Source organism: Rhagoletis zephyria, unplaced genomic scaffold, assembly GCF_001687245.7.
Source record: "Rhagoletis zephyria isolate East Lansing unplaced genomic scaffold, Rhagoletis_zephyria_1.1 Rzeph_scaffold_06853, whole genome shotgun sequence".
Lineage (NCBI taxonomy): Eukaryota > Metazoa > Arthropoda > Insecta > Diptera > Tephritidae > Rhagoletis > Rhagoletis zephyria.
Genome location: NW_016163936.1, coordinates 11689 through 26069, shown reverse-complemented (window position 1 = coordinate 26069; position 14381 = coordinate 11689). Strand labels below are relative to the sequence as shown.

At 33.8% G+C, this 14381-nt stretch overlaps 1 protein-coding gene across 1 annotated transcript in view; it reads right to left on the bottom strand.

The window, feature by feature from the left end:
- LOC108373600 (putative uncharacterized protein DDB_G0286901) overlaps nucleotides 1-10230 on the bottom strand; it is a gene marked incomplete at its 5' end in the record, with an annotated part of 16379 nt that extends 6149 nt beyond the window's left edge. Inside the window, one exon of the mRNA XM_017629514.1 lies at nucleotides 9404-10230. Within this exon, the coding sequence (XP_017485003.1) occupies nucleotides 9404-10230 (827 nt within the window). The remainder of the gene's footprint in view (nucleotides 1-9403) is intronic.
- Nucleotides 10231-14381: the final 4151 nt, after the last annotated feature.

Genomic DNA, 14381 nt, shown 5'->3' with positions numbered 1-14381 from the left:
ACACTTTGAACTACAATCAACCCAAATCTCTAATAGCGAAGATTTTTTTCTGAGTTATGATATTTAATAGAAAATATATATAAAATAGATATTAGAAGACACTTTCCACGATACAGTTTCGAAATACAAAATCACATTTTCCCGCTTTTTATAATCGTAACTGTATGGTGGAAAGTGTGTTCTTATATCTATTTGATACACATAAAATGATCACGGCTGTACTTTTTGCTGATATATTACATACATATGTTCCATTTAGTTAAACAATATAAGAATATTGTAGTATGTACCACAAAAACGTATATTTTCTATAAAAAATCATAACTCAGAAAAAAAANACTCAGAAAAAAAATCTTCGCTATTAGAGATTTGGGTTGATTGTAGTTCAAAGTGTTCTTCCTCGGTAAAAAAGTTTGAGAGAAAAAAAAAATACACTCTTTGAGAAATTAAATTAAAAAAAAAAATATGCACTTTTTGTTTATTGCTAAATAAAAAATTTTAAATAATGAAAATCAATAATTATATCATTCTATCTTGAAGTGACAAGAATTACTGACATTTGAGTAAAAACACTGTTGAAATCTATTAAATTTTGACAAAGTTGTGGGCATTTTAAAAAAACATTCTCACTGTCAATTCGAATAATCGATTTTTGGCTGAAAAACAAAATCGCGTTTAATTCGGCGGAAAAATTTTTCCGAGGCAAAAGAAAAAATACGTGTCTCATTATTTGCACCAACAAACAATGTACTTGAGTTTGGTCGAAATTAAAAATCATGCGCGTACCTGACCGGTTGTCTGGAAATGGAAAGCATCCTCAATTTTTAGTGCATAGTTGATTGCTGCCTTTGACTTTCTTTTTGTTAAGTTTTAGAGGTACGTCCTCAGCTGTTAAAGAGTTTTTTTGCATGTACTATACTAGGGTGGTTTTTAAAAAATAAACTTTTTGTAGTTCTCTCTTAGTTCTAAAACGGAGAATCTTTAGTTAACGTTCAAAGGACTTGTGTCTAATGTCTAAGTGAGTCGTCTCGTGTAGGGTCTGCAACAATAACCTTACCTAACCTAGTAAAATGTTAAAGCTGTATATGTACAACCATTTTATTTATTAAGATCTCTGAAGGAAAATATTCTTATGCGATCAAAAAATAATTTATTTTTAAAGATTTTATAGCAAATCTACGAAAAAGTTGAATTTCCTCAGGTGTAAGTAAATGGAAAATTTCAAAGCTCGCCGACACGGTTCATATTAATGGATTTCAGGTTTAAAAAGGCGTGCAAACGAAATACTCATGAAATTTGATTTATTCACTTCTGTGTCCCGTACTACGCTCAAAATTGTTTCGAAAATTCCTCAACTAGTTATAACGATAAAGTTGCGAACTTATCCCGACCAGTCTCGAAACTTGCTGAAAAGTTTGGACCGCCCTAATGTTTATTTATATCTACCTTTATTTGTTGCCAAATTTTCATTTTATTTTGTGCTGCGATGATCTATCGCGGTTCATTTACACAGCCGCGTGTTGGGCTATGTTGTCTAATGTAATATGTAGGTGTGCGTGCTCGGTGAGCTTTGCTATGCAGGATTCTATTTCTATTTCTATTAATCAATTTTTTGCGCACGACGAGCATTCACCACTTCCTTTTGCCGTGCCGTCTCCTTTATTTCTGCTACCTACATTTACCTTCCCTTATTGCAGCTGCTGTACGATTTCGAGGAGCTTTTGCAGCTTTTTGCTGTAATTTTCAATTGACTGACCCATTTTACAGGGAAGGCTAGGTGCTTCCGGTTTTTTGCATATTTTTTAGTAAAATCTGTATGCCGTTTTCACATATCGCAGTCACTAATGTTCAAATAAGGATATGCGTGGAATTTCGTGCGTATTTTCGGGATACATTCATGCTTGCTCATCACTAAAACGCAAAAGAATTTATTTATTTCGAACTATATATTCTATCATACAGCCTACTCGTAAACCGCCATTTTTCATACTCGTTTGAGTTTTAGTGAATTGTTGCAGTGAGCTACATATTGCTGCCTCTATCGTTTTCTATGTGTTGTTGTGTGTGTGTTTTTTTTTTCAATATACATATTTGATTTTCGCATTTTTTTGCAAACACATATTTTGAGCTCAACACATTCCATGTGATTTTCTGTGCGCCTTTGTAGTCTGCGGCACTATTTTCGGCTGCTGATATAGGTCGCCTATTAATAAAAATATTTTTATGTGTTTCTATGTATTTTTATGTAGGTCTGCGTATAGAAATTTTTGTTGCTTTTTTAGCTAGCTATGCTTCGTATGTTATTACGTTGCTGTTGCCTAAAGCCATTGTATTATTGTTTAGTTTTTTGTAGGTCATTATTTAAAATATTCATTCCATGTTTTTATGGTTTACGAATGTGTTTGTGAATGTGTGCACATAGTGGCTTGAGCCATTAAGTTGTTTGTCTCTTCAAAATAACAAAACTATAAGCATATTTTAATCTAAAAATATATTTTTACGTCCATTTGATATGTGTATGATAAGTGTCTCCTCATTTAAGTTTGTGTCTGCCTTTTTGGTAAATCGTCGCATTTGCTAAAAGGCATCTTTTCATTTTTCTAACTTGCTCCCTTTGTCGTCCATTCCCTCTAAAGTTGAAGTGGAAAAATTTTCAAGCTTGACTATCAAAAGAAGACTCTCTATATGCCGCTCACACAACACACTTGCCATATTTTTACATATGTGTGTTTGTAAAAGGTTTATCACTTTTGTTGTTTGACGCCTCTTTTTAGCTTGCCGCTTGTTTATCGCTTTATTACAAACAATTCAAAATGCCACATTTGTTTATCTCTGATAGGTTACAATTGAAGTATGTAAATACTATTGTGTTTGTTTAGCGGTATACATTGCGTATGAGTGCCCTTGAATGACATGAAGAAGTATACAATCGACGCTCATACGCCATGTAGTACCAAAATCAATGGGGGGTATTGAGTCCATTGCATTTACATATTGCATAAATATTTATATACAATTCAACGTGGCGTGTTTGTAAGGCAATTGTTTGAGAAAATGATAAAAACGTGTTTGCATGACTTGACTATTGTTTGGCAGCTGTTGAAGAGCGCATACATAAATAGCTTCAAGCATTTGGAAGTAGAGCTGGAAAACTATTGCTGGCACTATCGATGGTATCGCTTGTTTACCTTTTATTGCCACTATGGACACCATCGATAGTGTCGTTTTTAGGTTGTTACCATCGATAGTCTTTATGATTATCCAAGTGGCGCAAGTGAATTGTAAAATGGCATTTCCTCATGGTTGTTTACTTAATAATTGACTAACTTTTGTGGTTTAGAAATCTAAGAGACTTATGCGTTGCATCGATGCGCTTCGGAACACAACCTATATGATTCCTTTATTGACGAAAATTGTCTTTAAGTAGTGCATACTTACCAAAAATTTAACCCTAAAATGGATAAGTATAGATACAAGATATGTGTTTTCGAGGGCAAATTCTTTGTATGGAGACGGACCTACGGTTTTACGCCAACTCCGAACGGAAATTGTATTTTCTTACGAGAAGCTATTTTTCACGGCAGGCATACACTCAGACGTTGCCATTTTTTTTATTGAAATTTATGAAACTAGGTATCCATGGGCATTTGTTCTCGCTGATTTCGAAACTGGTATTAAATTTTTAAAATTTAAAATGGCGAATTCAATATGGTTGACGACATTTCTCAATAATGGATTGTAATGAAACTTGACTAACAACTCTCGGGGTCACTGATTACGAATTTATTATTTGATTTCCAAAATTCTACTCTATTCAATTCTGTGATCTCCAACATGACCTATTTAATCACACAATAGAGAGGCACAAATATCTCAGCTAGACGGCCAAACACTATATGTATGTAGAATAGATTTGCTCCCAGAAGCTCTTTAGGTCTAACCACTGTGTGTGGGAAGATATTTGAACGTCGGCTGTGCAAATGCTGAAAAAGAAAGGCTAAATTGTTAGAGTGATATCACCTTATCTTCCCAAAAAAGCCGTCGCAGTAATGGTTAGATGAGATTTTTGTTGTATCTGTGAAATCTCCAAGGGATGGTCAGCATACAACTCTAAAAAATTGCGGGCGTTGTGACCGTGTGAGTGCAAGGAGATTCTTTGAACGCACGTGATCCTTTCTGGGACGAAAAGATTTGATAATCCTACTTTTGCCACATATTTGTAAAGTATTGCACAGGTAGTCGTTGAGTTTTCTACTTTCTTTCTAACAAGTTCACTACCTGGTATATGGCGGTTCTGTTTTACCATCGGAATCATAAAATCTATTTTATTTTAAGCTACAGTGACTGAGCAGTCCAGTACGAGTCACATCTAAATTAGAAACTAGCGGCAAAGTGATTCATGATATCAGGAACAAAGTTGAATCCACCAATAATTTTGGTTGGAGTGCGTAGAGGATAAAGCTGTTTAAGCACCCCGTTCCACTGAACTCCATCGCTGCACTTATAACAATAACTTTGCATCAGTACCAACAGCTACTGCCTTAAGCATGGCGTTAAAATCTCGGTCGGAATTAGTTTAAAGTTCGCAACTATTTGCAATAAAAGCAGCCTGCCGGCTTGGCAGCTAGCCAATGAACTTTTTCATGCCGAATTTCAACAGACTAGGATCCCATAGGATGTGAGAATTAGACAGGCCTCTTAAATCGTTAAATAGCTGCAGAATTTTTGCTCTTTACAAACTAAGTCTGGGAAATTAAAAGCTGAAGTCGATTTGAAGTCTCTTTAGTTTTGAACCAATTTGAGTTGAACAAAAGTTTTTCTCACATCAGCAAGCCACTTGCTTATTCAAGAAATTTTCACAACCCGCCCAACTTGTTTCACTTCTACGCACTTTCTTTTGTTGCCTATTCAAATTTAAACAAAGTATTTATTTCCTTTAAGAATTTGCATAATTTTGGCTTGCAGAGCTTTATGAATTCCAACTCCAATTCCACTCCGCAGAATAAACTGTGTAAGCTTTCACTTTTCGCTCATTTTACCGCATAACTGAAGTCATTAATAAATCGAATTTGCATCGTTAGTAAACGGAAAAACTCTCGACGAGTCACAACAACCATCTCCCTCCCCCCACTACTCTGCTTTAAGATGCAAAGTCATTGTCAATAATAACGAAAGCATGCTGCAGCGCCAACATTCAATTGCCCTTCGCATTGGGGAGCAGCTAAGTAAATTATTTATTCACAGTACTCGTAGCATTGCTGGGCTTGCTGTCGCTTCGCTTTTTTGCCATTGTTCTTCTGTCTGCCAAAACTCTTCGACTTTAAAATCAATTCTCCTCATGGCTTGTGTGTGTGACAGAGTTTAAGGTGATGGTACTCCGACTTTGTTCACTACAGTCATTTGAGAGATTTCAACGCAAAAGGGCTGCGCGCTTTTGTTTGAGGAAAGCAAAAGTATGTAAATGACGCAATGAAGTAGAAATTCGAGGCTGTGACATTTTCTGGCTGCCAGGCAGATTGCTACGAGTATTGCCGAAATTTCGCTGTTTTTGGGGTGTCGGTTGCTGCTGCGACCAACGAAATTGGAATTGAAAGTTGATTGCGTATTGTTTTTTTTTGTTTTTTTGTATGTCGACTCCATTTGATATTCGCCAAAAATTGTTATGTCTCTTTTTCTGAGTCAATGTAAATATAAATGTACTTATACTAAACAAATATGTGTGTGTGTGTATGTGTGTGTGCGCGCAAGTGCAAACGTTATAAATATTTGCAAAGCTTTTTACTTTCTCATGCATTAAACAGACAATCAGGCGGCTTGGCAGGCTGGCCGTATAGATAGGCAAACGGCTCGGTGGAAACTGCGAAATTCGCGAAATCCCTTGCGAAAATAAATATATGTACGTAAATATGTACATATATACTTTATACAAATATATTTTAGTGCGCGCGGAAATCTACATTTCCCTTTGGTGTTATTGTCGTTTTCTTATTAATTTGTTTCTGCTTTCTCATTTGTATGTGCATCTGTCTGTACGTACATACATATTTATGTTGTATGATTTCCTTATTTGTTCTTGCGTTTTAGGCCATGTGGCGTTGGCTGTTCTCGCACTGTTGCAAAACACTTTGTTCTTTCGATTTGCAGGCACATCTTCGTTCAATATCCACTCTGCGTCAAACTTTTTTGCTCCCGCATGCTGGTTTTGCCTTTTTTGTTTTTGGTGTTGTTAGCAGCCTTTTTTATGGCCAAAACTTTTCCAGCTTTCATGAATATTAATATTTTATACATTATACAAACATTTGCAACTTATTTGTTTGTTTTATTTTTGCCATTTTTTGCTTTTTATTTCAATTCATTTGCTGCTGTCTGTTTGCTTCGCATTTTTGCTGCTTTCATGAGTTTTGCATTTGTCATTAATTTTGCAAATTATTGTTGTGCTTTATGATCCTATCCTCGTTTGTACTGTTTGACTTATAAAAACTTTTTCGAAATTTTACTGACAACTTTTAAATATATTTAGCAGCAAATGTAAAAATGGGTACCGGTTCAATAAATTTGGGAAAACAGTACAAACAACCGCACTGGCGCACATATAGCTATGCTATGTATATACAGAGATACTCTGTAAATATTTAAAGAAAATAAATTTTTAATAGGCGCGCCATCTGAAAATCTTAACTTCGAATAAGATATGATAGGTAAATTAAGTAAAAAATGATTTTAATTTTTTGAATTTTATATGGAAATAGACGGAAAATAAGAAATCATTTTCATCATTTAAATTGTCGTTGAAACCGGCTATGACCACTGATCTGGAGCATCTGCATCAGAGAGTAAGTTTAAAAAAAAAATATATATAAACACATAATTTTCGCGGTTAGGACTTGATGTGTGGACTTACTTCGATGCTCTTTGTTCTTTGAAAATCTGAGAAATTGGAAAATAGAAGCTAACAAAGACACAACTTATTTACACATGAAGCTGTGTGGTATCTTATATGTTGGCTATTCGTTTCTCTTCTGTGCTAACTGACGCCAATTGGAAATGCCAACTGATGCCAAGTCCTTCTCCAACTGGCATTTTTATTCTCTGCCACCACCAACGAGTGCAGGCTTTCTCACTGATTTAAAAATATTATTTTTTTTGTAAATTTTAGTTTAGTTATATTATATGGGAGCACCATTATCTCTGCCAGTGGCCGGTAATGCTTGCTATAATTCTATATACTGCTGCCTTTGATCTGTTAAGCAGCTCAAGTGTCTTGGGCATGGTATAGCTAGACCAGAGTTCCCTTATTTTGCAAGTCCGTATATCCGACCCCCTTCTCTTTGCCAGTCCACGAAAATGCAAACCAATTTTTCTTTGAACGACTCCGAGGGGGAGGGAGATTGTCTCTTTATCGGCCATTCGGTTCTGCTATGGATGGGACTCTCACTAGTATGTTTTTGAAGCTGAGGTGAGGTACCATATATTCGACCTTTTGTCGTGATTGTATTACGATGATAATCGTTCCGTGCCTGAATTGGCGAGTTCCGAATTGTCTTGGCTTTCTGACTCTGACTGCAGATTTCATTCCACTTCTTTTAGGTGGAGATAAATGGGGATAAAGTATGAAATTTTGTTTAATGCCTCTGTAGGGCAGGACCTTAGTGAGCCCGTTATTTCTGCCCCCTCTGCTATTTTTTAGCTACCTACTTATTTAGTTTATTTACATTATACTGTTTGCCTACAAACCACTGCGCCATAGGTTAGAATAGCTTTTATGATGGCGGTATACATCCACATCACAAATTTCGGTTTTAGTCGCTAATTTCGTATAAAGATTATCTTGCAGATATAGTTTGCTAAGTAGGCGTTCTATCTACAATACTCGACATTGATTCAGTTTAGTTTGATGTCCAGCAAGACTCCCAAATGCATTGCGAATGAAATTTACTTTAATCTTCCTACAGTTTAGCGGGACACGCTTCAGTATTAAGCAGCCTTTAATAAGTGCAACGAGGATCTTAATAATCGTCGTTAACCCTTCTTGAGTCATCATTATTAATATTCCGTCCATACCAGGTGATTTTAAGGGTGAGAAACTAAAAGTAGCAAATTTTATATTTTCTCTCTCCAATAGCTTCGCCAAGAGGTCCTTGGAGAGTGTTCATGAATAGCTGACGGCAGCGTTTTTCACTTAGTTGACCCTGCACCTGCCAAAGGTGTATTCAGAGGGATACCTAGTGATTCCCCAGCCGACTTTATCAATGAATCATCCAAATTTTTGTATAGACTTGTACGTTGACTGAGACTGCTCTCTGCTAAGCATTCTACCCAAGCTGGCGGACTCCTTGGTATCCCCGTTGGATTCACAAAATTCAATCCAAGCGACCCCTTGGCGTAACAGATCGCCTTTAAATATTTATTTAAGCTCATTTTGTGTAAGTCTCAGACCTTACTTTTGTAACACTAATTTAAAGATTCCCTTACTTATTCCGGAGCTCTGTGTGGTTCTTATTCTACAAAGTAGTGCGACCCTTCTTAACATACCTACAGGGACATATAATGGTTAGGGCCATTCCGAAGGCCTTATTCAGGCTGTTGGATCTACCATCTAGGTTGTGGGAACATCTTCAACCGTAAATTTGTTCCACTCTTTGACGAATTTTTTTTTAAATAAATTCCTGTTTGTTTGGCCTATTTTGGCGTTATATGTAAATGTATCCTTACAAAAATTTCGAGCTTATAAAATATCTTTATTATGCAGATTTGAAATTAATTATTAGGCGGGCCGACTGATTGCAATTCTATTGATTGATAATTTATTCCGAGTATACTCTTGATGGTTTACAAATAAATACTTGTGTGTATGTTTGGAAGGTAATACTAAGGTTGTGGTGTTTTGAAAAATTAAGAATTTTTGAGGTTCGAATACAAATATGGCCGGACTAATTCAGAGTACTGTAAATGTATGCAAGTGCAAATATTGGAATGGTGTGTAATATATCTAGTGTTTTTTTTTATAAATTATCTTTAAAAATCCATTAATTGGGATTTAAGCGATTTTATGGTAAGCATGCAAATATTTGCATTATGTTTCAAAAGGTTTTACTCGAAATATACTCCAACTGCAAGGTAACGAAATTAACTTTAAAAGATGATCGAACATTTTATTTAACAGTAGGGCTGCATAACTGCTAAATACTATTATATTACGTTTGAAACCTTTTCTAAAACTAAATATAACTTTTATTAATTCGAGTAAAATTTAATAATAGTCAATATAAATATGTGTAAGGGATTGCCATATAATTACATACATACATATATACGATTTTGGAACAATACGAAAATATACCTACGAGTACGAATTATATGTAAATAAACATAAATTTCCACTTAATTTTTAGGGATAACTTACCGTCGACTACTCTGTATAATTGGTGAAAGAATTATCTCTAGACTCGAAGAAATGTTTGGATGCATTTGATTTTGAAGTGCGCTCACATTCACATTCGCATTTATATTCGAATTTTGCATTAAATTTTGATTCCGGCTTTGTGCTAAGAAATTTGGATTCGAATTGGAATTGAGATTTTGATTTTGATTAGAATTTAGATGTGAATGCGAATTATTGAACCGATTGCGATTAAGCGTCGAATTGACATTCAGGGCACTACAATTGGATGGGGACGTGTTGTTGCTGGTTGTGCGGGGGTTGTTCGTGGGCAATGTGTTATTCGTGTCGGTATCTACATTCAAAATATTCGCAATGGCATTTGCATTGCTGCTATTGCTGTTATTGGCATTGTTGTTGACATTGCAATTATCCAGATTATAATTTGCCGTAAGGGAATCGCAGTTACAATCATCGTCGTTTGTGTTAGCTGCTTCCAAGGCTTCATTGCTGCTGTTGTAGTTATTGTAGCCGTTGCCGTTGCCGTTGCCGCTATCGGCTGGCGATATTGGCTGCAAATCATCATTCAAATTGAATTCATTGTTATAAGCATTTACTTCTGCGCCACAAGTGGCGTCTTCAGTTTGGTCTTGGCCGTTTTCTTTGTGTGCAACTCGTAGCTCTTCTTCCTTCTCACGCTTGCTGTGTTGTTCTTCGTCATATTCTTCTTCAACTTCTTGCACATCTGCGAGTTCTTCCTCATTGAACTCTTCAATGCTGCCTTCACTACCAGTTGACGATTGTGTTGTGCTGGTTGTTGTTGTGGTATTGGATTGATTGGTATTGGTGCACTATTTATTTGAATTTTGGATATTTTTTTTTATATAGTTGGTAAAATAAATACGAGCGCGGTGAAAAGAAAACACAATGGGAAAGGGTTGGTTGTTGAATCATTGAAGTTTTAAAGGGTTTTTGAATAAGTTAAAACTTTTACTTTTGTTTTCATACATATTCCACGAGCATTACGTACAGACGAAATAAATAATAATTATTATTAGACGACAGAAACATTCACATGCGACAAATAGGTAGGTATGTAGATATTCTTAAATAGGCAATGTCTGGATAAACTAGCCAATATTAATACCACAAACATGCAATATTTGAAATTATTAGAAACTTAGACATCGATTTTTATTAAAATCATACAAAAATCGCAAGACAATATGTATATATATATGTAAATACCAGAGTTTCCCGGCAATGCCTTGCTGTGGCTTAGCCTAATAAAATGGAACTATGAAATTGAGAAAACTCTCGAACCATTTTCAGGTTTGGTCGCTTGCTTGTCATCCGAGTGGTATGCACGTGAGGTAGCTCGTCTTTCATTTGATTGACTTCGACGACCTACAATGCAATGTCAGCGTCTCTTTTTCCCTGGTGTTTAGATGCGACTGCTAAAGCTGGGTGCCTAAATGCGTGCTTTGCACTACTGCATGTGCAAAAATTTCCTTTATGCAATTTTGCACTTCTCAACTGCCATGCAATAAAAGTATCTTAAGTCATAATTTGATGGTAAGTAGAGGTTTAAATTTCGTGACAGTAAAAGCTCAGTAATGCATGCATGGCGTTGTGTGAGAGTTGTCACATAAAGGATCTGTTAAATGAGCTTTGCGTGTAAGCGGTTATCCAACGCACAGCATTACATATGTAAAGATGGCATAGCAGTGCAAAGTGTGCATAACTGAGCCTTAAGTGTTTTTTTTTTAACCTCCAATTAAAAGCAAAAATAAAATGTTGAAGGTTAAAGGCCCGTTGTTCATGGTCTGGTCATCACCAGCTCTTAAACATCGTTATTGATATCATACACATAACATGTGATCGAGAAAGCGGTCGTTGTGTTTAACCAGAGCTTCTACCTCGGATTTGTGTTAACCAGGTAAGTATGTAGTAAGTAGGTAGATGACGCTTGTATACTTTATAGATATAGATAGAATTTTATCTATTTTATAATCAGAACAACCCAACGTGGAATTGTTTGCCTTTGTAACATACTTCGTAGCAGACTAAATTTATTTATGTTTAAAATTTATTTGATTCGACCTTATTAAAAAAAATTGGTGACTACAATGTTAAGCTAATGTTAAGCTAAGGTAGCTCATTTTAATAACTTAAGTTTTAGGCTTCCTTATCACTGTAGATAAAACTCAAAAAACTGGGCTGTAGTGGAGCAAAATTCTCTTGGGGTTTTCAATACCGCCTATGAATACTACCGTTTTTTCACACTTCTCTGAGTACCGCAAATCAAATTTTACATTCTTTGTGCCTAGCCTTGCATTATTTTATAATATTGACCACCATCACTGAGATTACTCATTTTAGACAGAAATTTGATAATAAGCAAACCTCTTCTTGAAACCATGTTTCGTAAAAGCGTTTCTAGATTTAAGTAATTTTTAAATAGTCATTTGTATAATTTCGTAAAACCTTCAAAAGCTGCTGACATTTAATATAGAAATTGTGTTCATTTTCCAAACAAAAGCACTACTTCGCCAAATTGGTATGGGTTTTTTTTCACTACAAAAATTGCATTAAGCACCTATGTCAAATATTTAATTAACAAAGCAGAGTAGTCTAATATTTCATGTCATTATGTATGTATGTATGTGTGATTTAGCCCGCAGCGGGGTGCATTACATTGCTGGCTGTCAACGTGTAACCGAGTAGACCAAAAGCTACGCTTACAGAGGTTTTCAAATTTCATTTGTTTAATACATATTTATGTGTGTGTATGTGCAGGTATACATACAGGTATATTTGTTTATTTGTATGAATATACATGTACCTATAGGCACTTGCATCGCTTGTGTAATGCACGTTCGAACGAAAATAATGCAATTAAATACAGTGTCAGGCTTTGAAGTATTGTTTCAACTGTGATCGTATTTTTTCCAGTCTTGTAAAACTGTAAAAAGTATTTCTATACATTCTCTTAACAGGGCAATTCTCTCTTTGGAAAGATAAAAGACTCTATTAAGGCAATTGTCAATTCTGGCAACTAAGAATAATTGAAACATTATTAAATTATAAACAAAATAAAAAATTTGTAAAATAATTTTCTAAAAACCTAAAATTAATTAATATCAATTAATAATTAAAAATAAGCTAAAATAACAAGAAATAATCTAATTGACATAAAATAATAAGTTCCCAAAAGATAAAAGATAATCAAGAAACTTTATTTTTCAAGCGATTAAAATAAAATTAAATGATGAAACACAAATTAAATAAATATTGCTAAAAAAATTCAACGAAATTAAAAGAAAGTCTAATTGAAGAAAGACAAAATTTAATTGAAATAAAATGATAAATAAAATGATAAAAATTAAGTGTAATTAAAAAAAAATAGAAGAAAATTCTATGAGAAAAACAAAGTAAATAAAAAAAGATCACATAAGTCAATGAAATTAAAAGAAGTTTTAATTGAAGAAAGCAAAAATTAAATTGAAATTAAATAATGAGATCCTATAAATTATGTGACATTACCCAACTTTCTGTTTTAAGCAATAAAATCTAATGAAGAATGAAGTTAAATTAAAAAAGTGGCAAAAATGAAATGAAATTAAAAAAAAAATCTCTTTAGAACAAAAAAATCTAAAACTTAAAAGAAATTCTAACTAAAATAAAATAATATGATCCCAAAAATTATATGCAATAAAAAAAATCTTTTTAAACATTTAAATCTAAAAATTATAAGCAAATTAAATGAACAAAACACAAGTTAAATTAAAAAGCCGTCGCCAAAATTAAATAGAGTTAAAGAAATCCTTGTGACAGAATAAATACAATAAAAAAATTCCTTTTAAAAGTATTATATCTAAATATCAAAAGCAAAGTGAATTAAAACAATAAAAGTCAATACAAGAATAAATAAAATAAGTTATTTGTTTTTGTTGTTTATGGCCTTATAACAATTATATTCAACAATTTTGTTGAGGTTAAGGCCGTTTTTTATCAAAACTATTATGGAAAAACAACAATAACAATAATAAAAAAGTGATAACTAAATATTTCGGAGATCAACACATCTCCTCATCAGACTTATTCAGTGGGATTCGATCCAGCGACCCCAGCTGGTTTAGCCAGTAGCCTATCCTCTGCGCTAAGTTCGCCTTAGAACTGTGGTTGTATTTCCACAATATTTTTCATTAAAAAGCGGCCTTAAGCCCAATAAAATTGTTGAAAAAATAAAATAAGTTCATAAAAATAAATGCAATGAAAATAAATAGTAAAAAATTTAATTGCAACAAAAGAACAAAATAAGTTCCTAAAGATTAAATGAAGTTAAAAACAAAATTTATAAAAAAAACTCAAAATTAAAAGAAGATTAAATGTTGGAAATACAAAATTCAGCAAAAATATATAAAATATCCAAAAATTAAAGAAAAAGTAAAAAATTTTCTTTTTAAAAGAAAATTTAAAAACCAAATGAAATTAAAATTAAAAAGAAAAGAAAATTAGTTTAAAATTAAAAAAATACATCAAATAAATTTAGAGCAAGTAATTTTTAATCTAAAACAAAACCGACTTCAATTCTCCTATAAAAATTGAAGATTATCGTTAATTTCTTCATGATCCGATGATCGGATTTAAACCAAACTCTTCAAAAAAAAAAAAAACGATTCCGACGAATTGACAACCTTTCTCCGTTTTGTGAAGTCGGTTAAAAATTCGATTATAATTTTTTTTCTTTTTAAAACCAAATCTAAATCATAAAATACAATCAAATTAACAAAAGAAAAAAATCCGCTGGCAGAGCTCTCGAATGCCATGCCAGTGCTTTTCTCACTGGATATACATAGATGTCCATTTGGAACATGCGCAAGTGCTTTCTAACATAACGCCATCTCACTATGAAAGTTGGAAAGCGTGCTTTTTTGTAAGACTTTCGTGCCAGAATAAACAAAATCTTTCAAACTATCTTGCCTACTCTCTGTCAATT